At 44.7% G+C, this 18721-nt stretch overlaps 1 protein-coding gene across 1 annotated transcript in view; it reads left to right on the top strand.

The window, feature by feature from the left end:
- Positions 1-17549, top strand: part of LOC123492762 (glutamate receptor ionotropic, delta-2-like) — a 46572-nt gene extending 29023 nt beyond the window's left edge. The window contains exons 3-4 of the mRNA XM_045225957.1: positions 8195-8435; positions 17014-17549. Of these exons, the coding sequence (XP_045081892.1) occupies positions 8195-8435; positions 17014-17442 (670 nt within the window). The 3' untranslated portion in view covers positions 17443-17549. The remainder of the gene's footprint in view (positions 1-8194; positions 8436-17013) is intronic.
- The last annotated feature ends 1172 nt before the right edge of the window (positions 17550-18721 follow it).

Raw genomic sequence — 18721 nt, 5'->3', positions numbered from 1 at the left:
CGCTCTGGATAAGAGTGTCTGCTAAATGACGTAATGTAAATGATGACTTCCTGTGTTTTGATAGCTGAGGCATCTCCCTCATTCCATTCCATCAGATTGAGTGCAATAACTATTTTTGTTGTATCCTTTTCATGCATGTCTTTGTTGGCGGCATAACAACTACAGTATCAATCATCAAGCTCAAGTCTCCATCCAGACTGACTCTGATGAATCATGATGACATTTCTTCCAATGTTGTCTCTGTTTCTGAGTGATCTGTTATGCGTGGTTTATCTGAATTAGATCCCTTAGCCTCCCAACAATGATCCCAGATCAGACCTTAGTCTCCCAAAAGTAATCCCAGATCAGACCTTAGTCTCCCAACAGTAATCCCAGATCAGACCTTAGTCTCCCAACAGTAATCCCAGATCAGACCTTAGTCTCCCAACAGTATTCCCAGATCAGACCTTAGTCTCCCAACAGTAATCCCAGATCAGACCTTAGTCTCCCAACAGTAATCCCAGATCAGACCTTAGTCTCCCAACAGTAATCCCAACAGATCAGACCTTAGTCTCCTAACAGTAATCCCAGATCAGACCTTAGTCTCCCAACAGTAATCCCAGATCAGCCCTTAGTCTCCCAACAGTAATCCCAGATCAGACCTTAGTCTCCCAACAGTAATCCCAGATCAGACCTTAGTCTCCCAACAGTATTCCCAGATCAGACCTTAGTCTCCCAATAGTAATCCCAGATCAGACCATAGTCTCCCAACAGTAATCCCAACAGACCAGACTTTAGTCTCCCAACAGTAATCACAGATCAAACCTTAGTCTCCCAACAGTAATCCCAGATCAGACCTTAGTCTCCCAACAGTAATCCCAACAGATCAAACCTTAGTCTCCCAACAGTATTCCCAGATCAGACCTTAGTCTCCCAACAGTAATCCCAGATCAGACTTTAGTCTCCCAACAGTAATCCCAGATCAGACCTTAGTCTCCCAACAGTAATCCCAGATCAGACCTTAGTCTCCCAACAGTAATCCCAGATCAGACCTTAGTCTCCCAACAGTAATCCCAGATCAGACCATAGTCTCCCAACAGTAATCCCAACAGATCAGACCTTAGTCTCCCAACAGTAATCCCAGATAAGACCATAGTCTCCCAACAGTAATCCCAACAGATCAGACTTTAGTCTCCCAACAGTAATCCCAGATCAGACCTTAGTCTCCCAACAGTAATCCCAACAGATCAGACCTTAGTCTCCCAACAGTAATCCCAACAGATCAGACCTTAGTCTCCCAACAGTATTCCCAGATCAGACCTTAGTCTCCCAACAGTAATCCCAGATCAGACCTTAGTCTCCCAACAGTAATCCCAGATCAGACCTTAGTCTCCCAACAGTAATCCCAACAGATCAGACCTTAGTCTCCTAACAGTAATCCCAGATCAGACCTTAGTCTCCCAACAGTAATCCCAGATCAGACCTTAGTCTCCCAAAAGTAATCCCAACAGATCAGACCTTAGTCTCCTAACAGTAATCCCAGATCAGACCTTAGTCCCCCAACAGTAATCCCAGATCAGACCTTAGTCTCCCAACAGTAATCCCAGACCAGACCATAGTCTCCCAACAGTAATCCCAACAGATCAGACCTTAGTCTCCCAACAGTAATCCCAGATCAGACCATAGTCTCCCAACAGTAATCCCAACAGATCAGACTTTAGTCTCCCAACAGTAATCCCAGATCAGACCTTAGTCTCCCAACAGTAATCCCAACAGATCAGACCTTAGTCTCCCAACAGTAATCCCAACAGATCAGACATTAGTCTCCCAACAGTATTCCCAGATCAGACCTTAGTCTCCCAACAGTAATCCCAGATCAGACCTTAGTCTCCCAACAGTAATCCCAGATCAGACCTTAGTCTCCCAACAGTAATCCCAACAGATCAGACCTTAGTCTCCTAACAATAATCCCAGATCAGACCTTAGTCTCCCAACAGTAATCCCAGATCAGCCCTTAGTCTCCCAACAGTAATCCCAGATCAGACCTTAGTCTCCCAACAGTAATCCCAGATCAGACCTTAGTCTCCCAACAGTATTCCCAGATCAGACCTTAGTCTCCCAACAGTAATCCCAGATCAGACCATAGTCTCCCAACAGTAATCCCAACAGACCAGACTTTAGACTCCCAACAGTAATCACAGATCAAACCTTAGTCTCCCAACAGTAATCCCAACAGATCAAACCTTAGTCTCCCAACAGTAATCTCAGATCAGACCTTAGTCTCCCAACAGTAATCCCAGATCAGACTTTAGTCTCCCAACAGTAATCCCAGATCAGACCTTAGTCTCCCAACAATAATCCCAGATCAGACCTTAGTCTCCCAACAGTAATCCCAGATCAGACCTTAGTCTCCCAACAGTAATCCCAGATCAGACCATAGTCTCCCAACAGTAATCCCAACAGATCAGACCTTAGTCTCCCAACAGTAATCCCAGATCAGACCATAGTCTCCCAACAGTAATCCCAACAGATCAGACTTTAGTCTCCCAACAGTAATCCCAGATCAGACCTTAGTCTCCCAACAGTAATCCCAACAGATCAGACCTTAGTCTCCCAACAGTAATCCCAACAGATCAGACCTTAGTCTCCCAACAGTATTCCCAGATCAGACCTTAGTCTCCCAACAGTAATCCCAGATCAGACCTTAGTCTCCCAACAGTAATCCCAGATCAGACCTTAGTCTCCCAACAGTAATCCCAACAGATCAGACCTTAGTCTCCTAAAAGTAATCCCAGATCAGACCTTATTCTCCCAACAGTAATCCCAGATCAGACCTTAGTCTCCCAACAGTAATCCCAACAGATCAGACCTTAGTCTCCTAACAGTAATCCCAGATCAGACCTTAGTCTCCCAACAGTAATCACAGATCAGACCTTAGTCTCCCAACAGTAATCCCAGATCAGACCATAGTCTCCCAACAGTAATCCCAACAGATCAGACCTTAGTCTCCCAACAGTAATCCCAGATCAGACCATAGTCTCCCAACAGTAATCCCAACAGATCAGACCTTAGTCTCCCAACAGTAATCCCAGATCAGACCTTAGTCTCCCAACAGTAATCCCAACAGATCAGACCTTAGTCTCCCAACAGTAATCCCAACAGATCAGACCTTAGTCTCCCAACAGTAATCCCAGATCAGACCATAGTCTCCCAACAGTAATCCCAACAGATCAGACTTTAGTCTCCCAACAGTTTTCCCAGATCAAACCTTAGTCTCCCAACAGTAATCCCAGATCAGACCTTAGTCTCCCAACAGTAATCCCAGATCAGACCTTAGTCTCCCAACAGTAATCCCAGATCAGACCTTAGTCTCCCAACAGTAATCCCAGATCAGACCTTAGTCTCCCAACAGTATTCCCAGATCAGACCTTAGTCTCCCAACAGTAATCCCAGATCAGACCTTAGTCTCCCAACAGTAATCCCAGATCAGACCTTAGTCTCCCAACAGTAATCCCAACAGATCAGACCTTAGTCTCCTAACAGTAATCCCAGATCAGACCTTAGTCTCCCAACAGTAATCCCAGATCAGCCCTTAGTCTCCCAACAGTAATCCCAGATCAGACCTTAGTCTCCCAACAGTAATCCCAGATCAGACCTTAGTCTCCCAACAGTATTCCCAGATCAGACCTTAGTCTCCCAATAGTAATCCCAGATCAGACCATAGTCTCCCAACAGTAATCCCAACAGACCAGACTTTAGTCTCCCAACAGTAATCACAGATCAAACCTTAGTCTCCCAACAGTAATCCCAGATCAGACCTTAGTCTCCCAACAGTAATCCCAACAGATCAAACCTTAGTCTCCCAACAGTATTCCCAGATCAGACCTTAGTCTCCCAACAGTAATCCCAGATCAGACTTTAGTCTCCCAACAGTAATCCCAGATCAGACCTTAGTCTCCCAACAGTAATCCCAGATCAGACCTTAGTCTCCCAACAGTAATCCCAGATCAGACCTTAGTCTCCCAACAGTAATCCCAGATCAGACCTTAGTCTCCCAACAGTAATCCCAACAGATCAGACCTTAGTCTCCCAACAGTATTCCCAGATCAGACCTTAGTCTCCCAACAGTAATCCCAGATCAGACCTTAGTCTCCCAACAGTAATCCCAGATCAGACCTTAGTCTCCCAACAGTAATCCCAACAGATCAGACCTTAGTCTCCTAACAGTAATCCCAGATCAGACCTTATTCTCCCAACAGTAATCCCAGATCAGACCTTAGTCTCCCAACAGTAATCCCAACAGATCAGACCTTAGTCTCCTAACAGTAATCCCAGATCAGACCTTAGTCTCCCAACAGTAATCACAGATCAGACCTTAGTCTCCCAACAGTAATCCCAGATCAGACCATAGTCTCCCAACAGTAATCCCAACAGATCAGACCTTAGTCTCCCAACAGTAATCCCAGATCAGACCATAGTCTCCCAACAGTAATCCCAACAGATCAGACCTTAGTCTCCCAACAGTAATCCCAGATCAGACCTTAGTCTCCCAACAGTAATCCCAGATCAGACCTTAGTCTCCCAACAGTAATCCCAACAGATCAGACTTTAGTCTCCCAACAGTAATCCTAAATCAAACCTTAGTCTCCCAACAGTAATCCCAACAGATCAGACCTTAGTCTCCCAACAGTAATCCCAGATCAGACCATAGTCTCCCAACAGTAATCCCAACAGATCAGACTTTAGTCTCCCAACAGTATTCCCAGATCAAACCTTAGTCTCCCAACAGTAATCCCAGATCAGACCTTAGTCTCCCAACAGTAATCGCAACGATCAAACCTTAGTCTCCCAACAGTAATCCCAGATCAGACCTTAGTCTCCCAACAGTAATCCCAGATCAGACCTTAGTCTCCCAACAGTAATCCCAGATCAGACCTTAGTCTCCCAACAGTAATCCCACATTTTACAGTTCTTCTATACGCACGTATCTCTCAAATACTTTATTCCGTCCTTGTAGCCCATCTGGCCAGCTGTCCATGTGTGTCCCTTCTAGTTCTAAGGAGTCGAGAGGATAAAATAATGTCTATAATAGAGAATGATATGTTATTGAAAGAAGATGTGCTCCTCTGTGCCGTTATTCATTTGCCAATTATGTAAACTACCATTTCAATACATTTGCATTTTAGATAGATAGATAGATAGCATTTTTAGATGCTGTACTTAGTAGCGACACAGTCGAAGATAAGCATTGTCATTCAAGTCACTTGTGTGCATGCGTGTGTGGGTACGTTTGTGTGCGTATGTGTTTGCAGTTAATTTTTTCTTTACAAGCGATACCACAAGTCAGACCTCTGAAATACAATGCCGTATATCAGGGGTTGCCGCGTCCTGGAGGCGTCTGTTCACTTACGTCACGTGTCAAACTCATTCCACAGAGGGCTGAGTGTCTGCGTGTTTTTGGTTTTTCCTTTCAATTAAGCCCTAGACAACCAGGTGAGGGGAGTTCCTTACTAATTAGTGACCTTAATTCATCAATCAAGTACAAGGGAGGAGTGAAAACCCACAGACACTCGGCCCTCCGTGGAATGAGTTTGGCACGTGACGTAAGTGAACAGTTAACCTTTACTGGTTTTTACTGGATGTGATAGATCATTTTCTTTATCTGGACAGCATAATGTAATTACAGCAAAGTACTTACACTCAGCTACAAAACATATTAATATTTCTTACAATTACTTTGACAGGCTAATACAGCTGTCAGTCTGTGGCACCATTATCTGGCCGATATCGCCCTCTAGTGTTGGAGGATCATTCAAACAACTGCAGAGACTCAGGGTGGATCTAAATTGTATTTATTTTATTCCTCATGTCCTCTCCTCGCATTGGGGGTTTCTCCCCTCTGACCTTCTCTTCTAATGCATTTAGAGAAGGAGGTGAGGAGAGAGGAGGAGAGGAATGAAGTGTTTGTAATTGAGATTCACCCGTCAGATCATCATGCAATGTGAAGGACATTAATCATACTCAGTGGATTCCTTTGAATAAAACAACCATCTTTCTGTTTAGCCGTATATATACATTGCCTAGTGAAATGTCCGTCAATGACTCCTAACTAAATTTCCTGAGCTTGAGCAATTTTCACAAAAACATTGGATATACAGTGCATTCGGAAACTATTCAGACCCCTTTACTTTTTCCACATTTTGTTACGTTACAGTCATATTCTAAAATGGATTAAATAGTTTTTTCCCTCATCAATCTACACACAATACCCCATAATGACAAAGCAAAAACAGGTTTTTAGACATTTTTCCAAATGTATTAAAAATAAATAACTGAAATATCACAGTTAAGTAAGTATTCAGACCCTTTACTCAGTACTTTGTTGAAGCACCTTTGACAGCGATTACAGCCTCGAGTCTTCTTGGGTATGACGCTATAAGCTTGGCACACCTGTATTTGGGGAGTTTCTCCCATTCGTCTCTGCAGATCCTCTCAAGCTCTGTCTGGTTGGATGGGGAGCGTCGCTGCACAGCTATTTTATGGCTGGGCCACTCAAGGACATTCAGAGACTTGTCCCGAAGCCACTCCTGCGTTGTCTTGGTTGTGTACTTAGGGTCATTGTCCTGTTGGAAGGTGAACCTCTCCCTATTCTGAGGTCCTGAGCACTCTGGAACAGGTTTTCATCAAGGATCTCTCTGTACTTTGCTCTGTTCAGCTTTCCCTCGATCCTGACTAGTCTCCCAGTCCCTGCCACTGAAAAACATCCCGACAGCATGATGCTGCCACCACCATGCTTCACCATAGGGATGGTGCCAGGTTTCCTCCAGACGTGACGCTTTGCATTAAGGCCAAAGAGTTCAATCTTGGTTTCATCATACCAGAGAATCTTGTTTCTCATGGTCTGAGAGTCCTTTAGGTGCCTTTTGGCAAACTCCAAGTGGGCTGTCATGTGCCTTTTACTGATGAGTGGCTTCCGTCTGGCCACTCTACCATAAATGCCTGATTGGTGGAGTGCTGCAGAGATGGTTGTATTTCTGGAAGGTTCTCCCATCTCCACAGTGGAACTCTGGAGCTCTGTCAGAGTGACCATCGGGTTCTTGGTCACCTCCCTGACCAAGGCCCTTCTCCCCTGATTGCTCAGTTTGGCCGGGTGGCCAGCTCTAGGAAGAGTCTTGGTGGTTCCAAACTTCTTCCATTTAAGAATGATGGAGGCCACTGTGTTCTTGGTGACCTTCAATGCTGCAGCAATGTTTTGGTACCCTTCCCCAGATCTGTGCCTCGACATAATCCTGTCTCTGTGCTCCACGGACAATTATTTCAACCTCATGGCTTGGTTTTTGCTCTGACATGCACTGTCAACTGTGGGTCCTTATATAGACAGGCGTGTGCCTTTCCAAATAGTGTCCAATCAATTGAATTTACCACAGGTGGACTCCAATCAAGTTGTAGAAACATCTCAAGGATGATCAATGGAAACAGGATGCACCTGAGCTCAATTTCGAGTCTCATAGTAAAGGGTCTGAATACTTATGTAAATAAAAAATTCAATCAATTTCAGAATAAGGCTGTAACGTAACAAAATGTGGAAAAAGTAAAGGGGTCTGAATACTTTCCGAATGCACTGTATGTTGTTAAAGTTGGTAGAATCTTGTAAAAAAAATGACTCACAGCTGTAATGGCTGCCAAAGGTGCTTCCACCAAGTATTAACTCTGGGGTGTGAAGACATACGCAATCGAGACATCTTTTTTATAAATGTTTTTTTAATTTAGAGCATTTTCAATAATTTTTCTATCACTTTGAAAATGTTGAGTAGGTTGTGTAGATCGGTAAGAAGAAAATCTAATTTATTTCCTTTTGAGATTTAACGCAGCAAAATCTGAAGACTGTGCAAGGGGTGTGTAGACTTTCACTAGCGGCTGTATATGTTTCTGGGTCTAAGGTACTTACTACAACCTGAAGAAAATGTGATGCGGTCCAATCTGAATGAGATTTATTAAGCCTTTCCTGTTCCTGTATACACCTACAGACAATACCATAGACCTGTACTCAATTAGTGTGTGTTTGTGTGTGTGCGTGTGTGTGTGTGTGCATCCGTGTGTGTGTGTGTGCGTCCGTGTGTGTGTGTGTGTGCGTCCGTGTGTGTGTGTGTGTGTGTGTGTGTGTGTGTGTGTGTGTGTGTGTGTGTGTGTGTGTGTGTGTGTGTGTGTGTGTCAGGATCCTGGAGCTGCAGCAGAACGGGGACATGGACATCCTGAAACTGAAATGGTGGCCCCGGGACAGCCCATGTGACCTGTACTCAGCGGTGCACACCAAACACCGCGGCAGCGCCCTGGACATCCACAGCTTCGCCGGCGTGTTCTGCGTGCTTGCGGCCGGCGTGGTGCTCTCCTGTCTCATCGCCATGGTGGAGACCTGGTGGACTAGGAGGAAGGGCTCACGAGTCCCCTCCAAGGAGGTGAGGAGCTGGGGGAGGCCGGGTGGTTGTGGGGGCTGGGTCTGGAGGTCTGGGTAACACTTGACTTGAACCTTCTGTTTTACTTCTGTGGCTGTATGTCATGTCTACTGTACATGGTGTCAGTGTCATGATGTTACAGATGTTTGTACGTAGTCAGGAGAGCTCTCGTTTACCTTTTAAACTGTCAGTCAAGTGTCTGTCCCTTGCTGTGGTGTCCAAGCTATCCACGGCCAGCTGGTTGGACGGATAATAAACAAATGTCTCATTTGGTGTTTGATAAGATTTCGTACACAGTGAAACTCTGGCACACTCCTGTGTTTTTTTTCTCTTTGCCACTGGAACTACATAAGGTGTGAGAACAAACCTATTTTCAGAAGATATCATCAACTTAACTGATATCTGTTGCTGGGACTGCACATGAAATAGGACACGTCCCAAATGGCACCCTATTCCCATATAGTGCACTACTTTTGACCTGGACACATAGGGTGTCCCATAGGACACTGTTCAAAAGTAGTGCACTATATAGGGAATAGGGTGTCATTTGGGATGCAAACAAACGGTAGTATATGATTTCCTCAAGGCCCTCAAATAATGATCATTCTGTGCAGAAACCCCAATTTCGAGAGGTTCACTGGGCTAAAGATGGACCAGCCCATCTGACATTTGCCCGAACTGCCTTTTGGCCAGTCCGATTCTGAACAGAGAAATAAATGCAGACTCTCAGAAACATCTGAAGTGCCATAGAGTTGGAGACGAAGGCCTACCAGCTTAAAACAGAAACTTACCTAATGTTAAAGGCCTGTATTCAATTCAGATGTCCCTGAACATTTGACTGCTCACACAAGGTACAGCCATACATAGCACATCCATAATTGCCCTTTCCTATATCTCTCTTTCTGTCATATATCTTATTCCACTTGTGCCCATAATGAGCAGGTAGGCATAGCCAAGGTGTTTTGATCACTTCTAGATCCGAGCAAAGTGGTTATGGAAATGGCCCAGCGTTTCAAAGACTGTGAAATCCTACACAGTAAAGCTGATATGAAATGTACTAATGAGCTAAGAGCAATGCAGTTATGGAACATAAATATTATCACGCCCAGTTTAGTGTTAATTAGTCATGTATTAGTTACAATCACAAATTAAATCATGCCATGGAGTGGCACTGAATTAGGATAATGTTATAGCAAATACATTTTATAAATATAGCTGTGAGCAGCAATGAACAGGGTTCACAGATTGACAGAAAGGACACAAGATCAGTTGGAAAACAAAGCAAGCACTCTGTCATGTAGGAACTATCTTTATTTATGTGCAATCAGTGAAAGCATTACCATGTTGATTTAAATCTCAGTTGGTACGCTCCACATTAGCGTTCCAAAATACTTCAATACGCTCTCACAGCTGTAATACGCTGGCTGTGCAAGCCGCAGGACTTTCGGTTTCTCAATTTACCGAATAAAATAGCCACTTTTCACTACGTTCAGACCACATAATAGGACAACAGTGTGATTATGACCCCTACACTTTGTTCGCCTGCATCATTTAAATCTAACATTCATTTGCATGAGAGAAAGTCCACTTGATCAATAGTTATTGCTCTAGTATCCTATGGTGCCACCAACTGGTCTGGTGAAGCGACTTTATATTCACACAGCTTCTAAGGACGTACTGTATACATAAGGTTTACATAACACATGTAATTGTCCCATGTCCATCGGCTCAGTTCTAGTAGCCAGTTGTTGTTACCCATGGTGTAATAATCTAACCCGCTGGCTCCTGAAGCCACCATGAGCTCCCGAGTCTAGAAGCAGTCTAGTTTACACGTTAGCTAGCGTCGTGAATTAGCATTTCGCTAGCTAACTGAGTTGTTTTACAAGAAAACGAGATGACTCAAACCCTGTAGCTAGCTAGCAAGCCCTCCTCCGTGACAATGTTATTGAGGCGCGGGTATGTTAGATTTGACATTTAATTTAAAGTTAAAAGTCATTCAAGTTGGTGGTTACTACTGGTTTCAGATCCAAGGCGAGCGAAAGTCTCCGACATGTTTTTTGTTTTGGTAAGGACTCGGAGTGACGTCACGCACCCAAGAAGCCTCAACCAATCACCGGATGAATATTAATTGCCATGTCCGCTGTGAACACCTAATAAAGTAAAGTCAATAATAATAATAATAATAATAATAATAATAATATGCCATTTAGCAGACGCTTTTATCAATCTTAGAATGGGGGTCAGTTTACCACTAAGATAATGGTTTTACTCCACTGAAATAATATTTTTAAATTTCCCATGTTGAGAGTAATTTATCAAATCCATTACGTTGTAGCAGTGGGCTAGTGGTCAGAATTGGCCCTAATATGTTAGTTAACGTTATCTGATTGAAAGCAATCTGACAAGTATGAAAAGCTATTAGTTATGAGTTAGTCATGCAGAGATCCTCTCAACCTATCAAGTCACAACCAACCATACAGACACCATCATAAACACCACTATCAATATGATCCACACACCACCCCCTTCCACCTCCTCTCCTCTCCTCTCCTCTCCTCTCCTCTCCTCTTGTTTCCCCTCCCCTCCTCTCCCCTCTTCTCCACTCCCCTCCTCTAATTTCCTCTCCTCTCTCTCTCCCTCCACTCCCCTCCCCCTCTCAGCTGGTGTCTGTGTGTTGTGTTCTGACTGTGTCCTGACATCAGAGCCATGCCACAGGAAGCTGCGTGCTCAACAGAATGGCTGTTTAATCTCTCCAGCTTGACAATAATGAAGGCTTTTGATCAGGGGAGCGAGGCCTGTGTTGTCTCAGCTCTGTTCCCCATCATAGCACCCACCCTGGCCCTGTACCCCCTACTCACGACCCTCTGCACTCACAGCAGCTTTAATGTGTCAGATTGACCAGTGAGCCTGTCTGCCAGTGGTCCTGGGCAAAGAAGCCCAGCGGGCACCGCGCCATCTTTATTAACCTTCAATACAGGGACCATGACTGACCAGTGTGTCTATTACTGGGGTTCAAGGTCTTTGCAATGGACAGCGTTGAGAAATCAATGTGATTAGCAACTCACTTCATTTAGCACTCAAATAGTCCTATCAGAATTGACATTTACTTTGGTTAGGTACTTCATGGATATTGGTTGCACTGTAAAAGAAAATTAAAATAAAAAAATTAAAGAATCAACATTTACATTACATCATCTTATCCAGAGCGACTTACAGTTAGTGAGTGCATACATTATATTTTTTTCATACTGGCCCCCCGTGGGAATCGAACCCACAACCCTGGCATTGCAAACGCCATGCTCTACCTACCCTGGACGACACTGGGCCAATTGTGCACCGCCCCATGGGTCTCCCGGTTGCGGCCGGCTACGACAGAGCCTGGATTCGAACCAGGATCTCTAGTGGCACAGCAATGCAGTGCCTTAGACCACTGCGCCACTCGGGAGAGTATCAACTGAGTTTAAAGCTGGAAGTTCGTAGTGATCTGTTGCGAGCCCTCACCTACTTTTGAATATTGAACTGATTTGGAATCTAATTCATATAGAACTGAATATTGAGTGCTGCATTAAATGTCTAACATTATACCATCTATGGAATCCAAGGGTTTCAGCAGTGGCCCAATGCTGCCCTGGTGAAGGTAGTGAGGACCCCTACACTATGGCCCATGGCAATGCTTGTGACCGTGGTTACAGATCGTGGTTACAGTCAGCAGGGTGGTGGTGGTGAGGTCACATCCTGCTGGGCCCAGTGCAGTGTGTCTGTAGGGAAGAGGATATGACTAGGAGCACTACTGCCTTTTCTCATTAGGATTGGTTCTTCCCTCTCCTCCTTTTTTTTTTTTTTTTTTACATGTTTAGTCATTTAGCAGACGCTCTTATCCAGAGCGACTTACAGTTAGTGAGTGCGTACATTTTTTTTTTCTTCATACTGGTCCCCCATGGGAATCGAACCCACAACGCTGGCGTTGCAAGCACCGTGCTCTAACAACTGAGCTACAGGGGACTACGACACTAAGAGCAGGCCTGGGGTCAGTAGTACTGTACTCCTTAATATTGCTCCTTAATATAGGCTGTGTCCTAAATAGCACCCTATTTCCTTTATAGTGCACTAAACCCATAGTGCACTGGTCAAAAGTAGTGCACTATGTAAGGAACAGGTTGCCATTTGGGATGCAGGCATAGTATACATGCTCCCTAGCTCTCTCACACAGACAAAGAAAAGCGTAAAACGTGCATACAAGCATACACACACCAACAACAAATGAGGGATGTCACAGCTGCTATCAGTATTATGATATCAATCACGTTTGGCTTGTCGCAATTAAGCTAGTGCTCAGCTTTGAGGGGAAATACTCCAACCTGCTCTCAAGAAGTCAAATGTACTTTGTCCCCTTTGTTGCTTATTTTGCATAATGCCTCAATAATTTCCAATCCTTCTTCTCCTTTTCCTTCATCTTTCACAATCAGAAAAAGGAGTCACTTAAATATCCAACAATAATAATAATCATAATTATTTATTATTACTCTCTATGGGAACACACACACACACACATACACACACAATCCTACATGTTTCATTTGCACCTGTCCTCTTTCACACAGTCCACACACACAGTCGACACAGACACACAGCTCCCACTGAGCTCCAACCCAAAGCCACGTTAGCTGCCTGGGGACGAGTTGTGTTTGTGTCTCTGTCTTCCTCCTGGTACACACTGTACATCCCAATATTCTAGAGGCCTGTCCCTGTTGAGGCCTCTGTTTCTATGTGATCACTGTCAGTGTTTCTGTGTTGCATATCTGTGTTGTGTTGTGTGATGTGTTGTGCTTTGTAATGATTAACACTGTGATGAGCTCTCCATGTGATCAATAGAGTTCAGTAGAGTTCAGTAGAGTTCAATAGAGTTCAGTGGAGTTCAGTGGAGTTCAATAGAGTTCAGTAGAGTTCAGTGGAGTTCAATAGAGTTCAGTAGAGTTCAGTAGAGTTCAATAGAGTTAGTCCTCTACTACTGGTCATGCATGAACACTACCCTCCAAGCAAATATAAGATTTGGGTATTGGGGGTCTCTTAAATGAAAACATTTCAATGCTTCAGTGTTGCAGGATTAATTTCCAACCCAATCGGATTGCCAGATGCATTTGGACATGTCCAGCAGATACAATAGTTAACGTCAATGTGGGGAGAGGTGCCTTGTCCATAGGTATAACAGTAGTGTAGACTACACACAATATGGCTCACTGTGGCTTTGAACCAGTTTAGTTAGTTTATTAGGATCCCAAGTATCTGTTGCTCATGCAGCAGCTACTCTTTCTGAGGTCCACAGAAAACATAAAATACTTGACACAGTACACAACAGTTATAGAATAACACAAAGGCAATACTCCAATAAATCCTTATACGCTGGTCACCAATGCATCTCCTTTGCTGCTACATTGCACGACTGTGCTTTTGTGGCTTTATACATGTACCACAGATGTTGATGTTACTTGGGGACATTTGGGTGGTGGGTGGTGGATCTGTCTGGCTTTACGGGAGGGTGGCTATAGGGGGACACTACACACAATGGACACTACACACAATGGACACTACACACAATGGACACTACACACAATGGACAGCCACTTTGTTGATGATGCTGAGCACAAGATGTTTGATCATGTTTGATTTACTGTCCCTGCTGGCTGAAAGCTTTCATTCCCTTGTTGTTTTGTTTTGTAGATAAGTACTCTGTGTTGAGGGTAAAGCGGGCGAGGGAGAGCAATACAAAATGCCATTTATACATCTCACCCTTCCAGGTATATCTTCGAAGGCTCCTCCTCGAACATGAAGAAAAAAAAACACTGAGTCTGTGTGTGTGTGTGTGTGTGTGTGTGTGTGTGTGTGCTGACTGCGCTGTTTTTTCTGCTCACCCTGGCCTCCCAAAAAATCCCTCCTTCACCCTCCCATCTGCCTGCTCTCATCCTCTGTCTGTCCGTCCGTCCGTGTATCTGTCCATCTGTCTGTCTTGTCTGTCCCTCTCTCTCTCTCTGACCTACGCACAAACACAAACACACACACACAGGCCGATGGCACTTCCGCCAGGCAAGCTGAACCATGCTGCCACCAACATGACACCCCCAATGACATCCCCCTCACCACTCTCAGGACCGCCCCCTCCCCCCATTACCCCAAGTCACCCGCATGCTGTGACATCCCATGTGCCTTGATCGTCCAGCACACGTTCGAACCCAACGACGACCCCTCCCAACTCACCCCCAAAATGAGAATGACAACTTTTACTGCCTCTCCTCCCACCTCCAGGTTATACCCATGACAGGGCCTTTAAGCATGAGCCCATACGAAGAGTCTTGTTAGAGCAAATCCCGAAACATTCAGTTGTCGAATACAACTCAGATTGTCATATTTCTTGTTTTATGATGACAAAAAAACTATGGCATTGATGACATTTCTAGTCACAGGCACTGCCTGTCGATAAATGAACTACGACGCCTTCCCTCCACTAGAGGGCTTGCAGCATGCTCTTTCTGACCAGGGCAGAATAGGGTTTAGTGTGCAGTCATGTAATGAGCTATGATGCCTTCCCTCCACTAGAGGGCTTGTAGTGGGTTAACAGGTGCATGTTTGGCTAAGGCCTACAGTATGGATCTGTACAGTCCAATTCAAATGAATGAAGGTGTAGCCACTCAAACATGAACGAATTCTCCACCAAAATGAGCCCTTCACATCGGTCTGATTGAAACAGAGGCCAATCTCTTAGAGTACTTAAATGTATTAACTCTGTTTTATATTCAGCTTTGTGTGTTAGCAAAGTGCTGCTACACAGAACCCTCTGCAGTTGAACCAACAGCAGGCTGTTCCTCTTGTCGTACGACAGTTACCCATAAGGTAACCTGGCTCTCGCAGTCAACAAACTGACTGTTCTCTCTCACCACCCCCTCCCTCGTTCCTATACTTTCAAACCCTCCCTCCTTAGTCCATCCCCCCTCCCTCCCGGGTTTGTGGCGTGACTAGGTCCCGACAAACAGCACCTCCTCCTGCCCCCTCCCCTTCTAAGATGAAGAGGGTAACCGTGGTCCCCTCTGCCCCCCCATCGCAGCCGGGGCAAGACCCCCCTCCACGCTACATGGTCAGTAGCTGTCTGTGACTCTGTCCATACCCCTCACCGGGGATGCTCTCTCTCAAAATAGAGGAAGGCTGTGTGTTCCCCACCTCCACCCCACAGTACCCCACTCCCCGTACCCCCGTACCCCCACAATGGACACAATCATCTCACAAGCTGAGCCACTTTCCTCTCAGCACAAGCATGAGACACCACTCTCTAAGTGTGACCATCCCAAAGATGTTGACCAATCATTTTTATTTGGATGTAGTAGTGCTATTTATATGTCTGTATCAACTATTTTTTGACAAATACATTTTTTGTTCAATATAAATATCTGGGGGAAATGGGTAAACCCCTTTCCGCTCTAAAAAAAAGTATCTCGATTTACAAAACAGATCATTGAATAAATGTAGCTACCTTGAACTATTGTCAGATACAACCATACATCCTCATTATACAACCATACATCCTCATTATACAACCATACCATCCTCATTATACAACCATACCATCCTCATTATACAACCCTACCATCCTCATTATACAACCATACCATCCTCATTATACAACCATACCATCCTCATTATACAACCATACCATCCTCATTATACAACCATACCATCCTCATTATACAACCATACCATCGTCATTATACAACCATACCATCCTCATTATACAACCATACCATCCTCATTATACAACCATACCATCCTCATTATACAACCATACCATCCTCATTATACAACCATACCATCCTCATTATACAACCATACCATCCTCATTATACAACCCTACCATCCTCATTATACAACCATACCATCCTCATTATACAACCATACCATCCTCATTATACAACCATACCATCCTCATTATACAACCATACCATCCTCATTATACAACCATACCATACCATCCTCATTATACAACCATACCATCCTCATTATACAACCATACCATCCTCATTATACAACCATACCATCCTCATTATACAACCATACCATCCTCATTATACAACCATACCATCCTCATTATACAACCATACCATACCATCCTCATTATACAACCATACCATCCTCATTATACAACCATACCATCCTCATTATACAACCATACCATCCTCATTATACAACCATACCATCCTCATTATACAACCATACCATCCTCATTATACAACCATACCATCCTCCTTGACACTCCTTTTTCCTTTGGCCATGCAATCTCCCCTCTTCTCTCACCTCACCGTTCGTTCACTCCACTGTGCCTTCCCCCATCCTCCTTTCTCCTCTCCTCCTTTAACAACCACTCCTTTTTCCTCTCCCTCCTCCTCCCCTCCTCCTCCCCTCCTCCTCCTCCTCCACCCCTCCTCCTCCTCTTCCTCCTCCTCCACCTTTATCCTCACTCTCCTTTGACCCCATGTCCTCCGCCTCCTCTCTCTCTATTTCTCTGACCCCCCCCCCACCTTCCCCCTCCCCCCTGCAGGACGATAAGGAGATCGACCTGGAGCACCTTCACCGCCGGGTTAACAGCCTGTGCACGGAGGACGACAGTCCCCACAAGCAGTTCTCCACCTCCTCTATTGACCTGACGCCCCTTGACATGGATTCTATGCCGGCCGCCCGGCAGGCCCTGGAGCAGATCAGCGACTTCCGTAACACGCACATCACAACCACCACTTTCATCCCAGAGCAGATCCAGACCCTCAGCCGCAGCCTGTCCACCAAGGCCCAACAGGGCTTCGCCTTCGGTCCCGTGCAGGACCACCGGACTGGGGGGACCTTCAGACAGAGAGCCCCCAACGGTGGCTTCTTCCGCAGCCCCATCAAGACTATGTCCTCCATACCCTACCAGCCTACTCCCCAGCCCAACTTCAGCTACGGCAACGATCCCGATCGGGGTACGTCCATATGAGGCGAGGAGGAGTAGGCCACACAGTGAGAGAGATGTAAACAAACTCACTCACAAAGCTCTGTGTACATAGGAATCTTTTTCAGTTCTGTTTTTTTTTGGGGGGGTTGCTTTTGTTCAGTGGAGTGGGGGCGGTGGGTGGGTGGGGACTTGAATGTTTTCTTTATTGTTATCGTTCTTGTGGTTTCCAGGGGATTTTTGGTGTGTGACAGGGACCTGTTTTCTCTTTTTCATTCCATCGCATTTGTGGACTGCTTTTCTGAAGAAGCATATGACTCCTATGTATTTTTTGTTTTTATAACAGAAAACACTTGTCTGTCTGTTCTTGAGATCCACAATCGGCTATTACCCAATGCTCATTTGGAGGATGTTCTTGTCTTTGCCTTTCGCGCTATGGGACTCCATCCAATTCAGTTCTTTGGTGTTGCTCATCAATGCCTGTGCTCCAAATCTGAAATCTGCCCCAAAATGGGTGTCCATTGGCTCAGCTACCCTGCATACTGAGACCTCACCATCTGAGCTCTGGAAACGCTCCGCCATTTTGGTGCATATAAGACTCTATCAATTCCACTGCACTCACTGCACCAGTGCCCACAGACCTGTGTTTGATTGTATGTAGTTTGGATATTCTTTCTCACCAGTACTGTGATGTCTATTTCAAGGTGAGAGCCTCAGCCTCTAAAACGGACACTTCTTGAGAGACGCATAGAGGCACATAAAGGACTGAAAATAACTGAGATAAAAGACAGAAAAAATTACTTTAAAAGCAGCTAAGGCTATTATATGTATTTTATTGAATTTGTTTTGAAAATACATTTTAATGCGTGGAATGTGTTTTGTCAGGAAGTAAAAAAAAAAAAAAAACATTGTTCTGAACGGTCTACGTGTTTCTCAGCCAATTTTGAAAACCGCTAAATGAGCGCTATAGTTTTACTCTGATTTGCATCATAAATCATATTCAAGTTGTTTTTCACCTTATTTGTAGTTCTGCCAGGGCTCAGTCAGAAAAAAAGTCACGTTTTTGTGCATTCGTGTCATTCTCCAGTCCACTAACTGACTGTTGTAAGGGCAAACAGTTGGGCTCAGATTGAGGAGAAGCCCTTTCCGATAACATCCTCAGCACAAGCCTTATCAGTACAGGCTGGCTTGTCCTTGCCAGTCTCCTGTTTCAATAGGATTTCTTGCCATTGGAACTGTAGAGCTGATGGCAACCATTTTGAAAGATCTTTCTATTTCATTTTGTAAATGTTAAGGGTACTGTTTATCTAACGTTTTTAAAGTG

The sequence above is a fragment of the Coregonus clupeaformis genome, chromosome 16, assembly GCF_020615455.1.
Source record: "Coregonus clupeaformis isolate EN_2021a chromosome 16, ASM2061545v1, whole genome shotgun sequence".
Classification (NCBI taxonomy): domain Eukaryota; kingdom Metazoa; phylum Chordata; class Actinopteri; order Salmoniformes; family Salmonidae; genus Coregonus; species Coregonus clupeaformis.
This window is presented reverse-complemented; position numbering and strand designations above follow the sequence as displayed.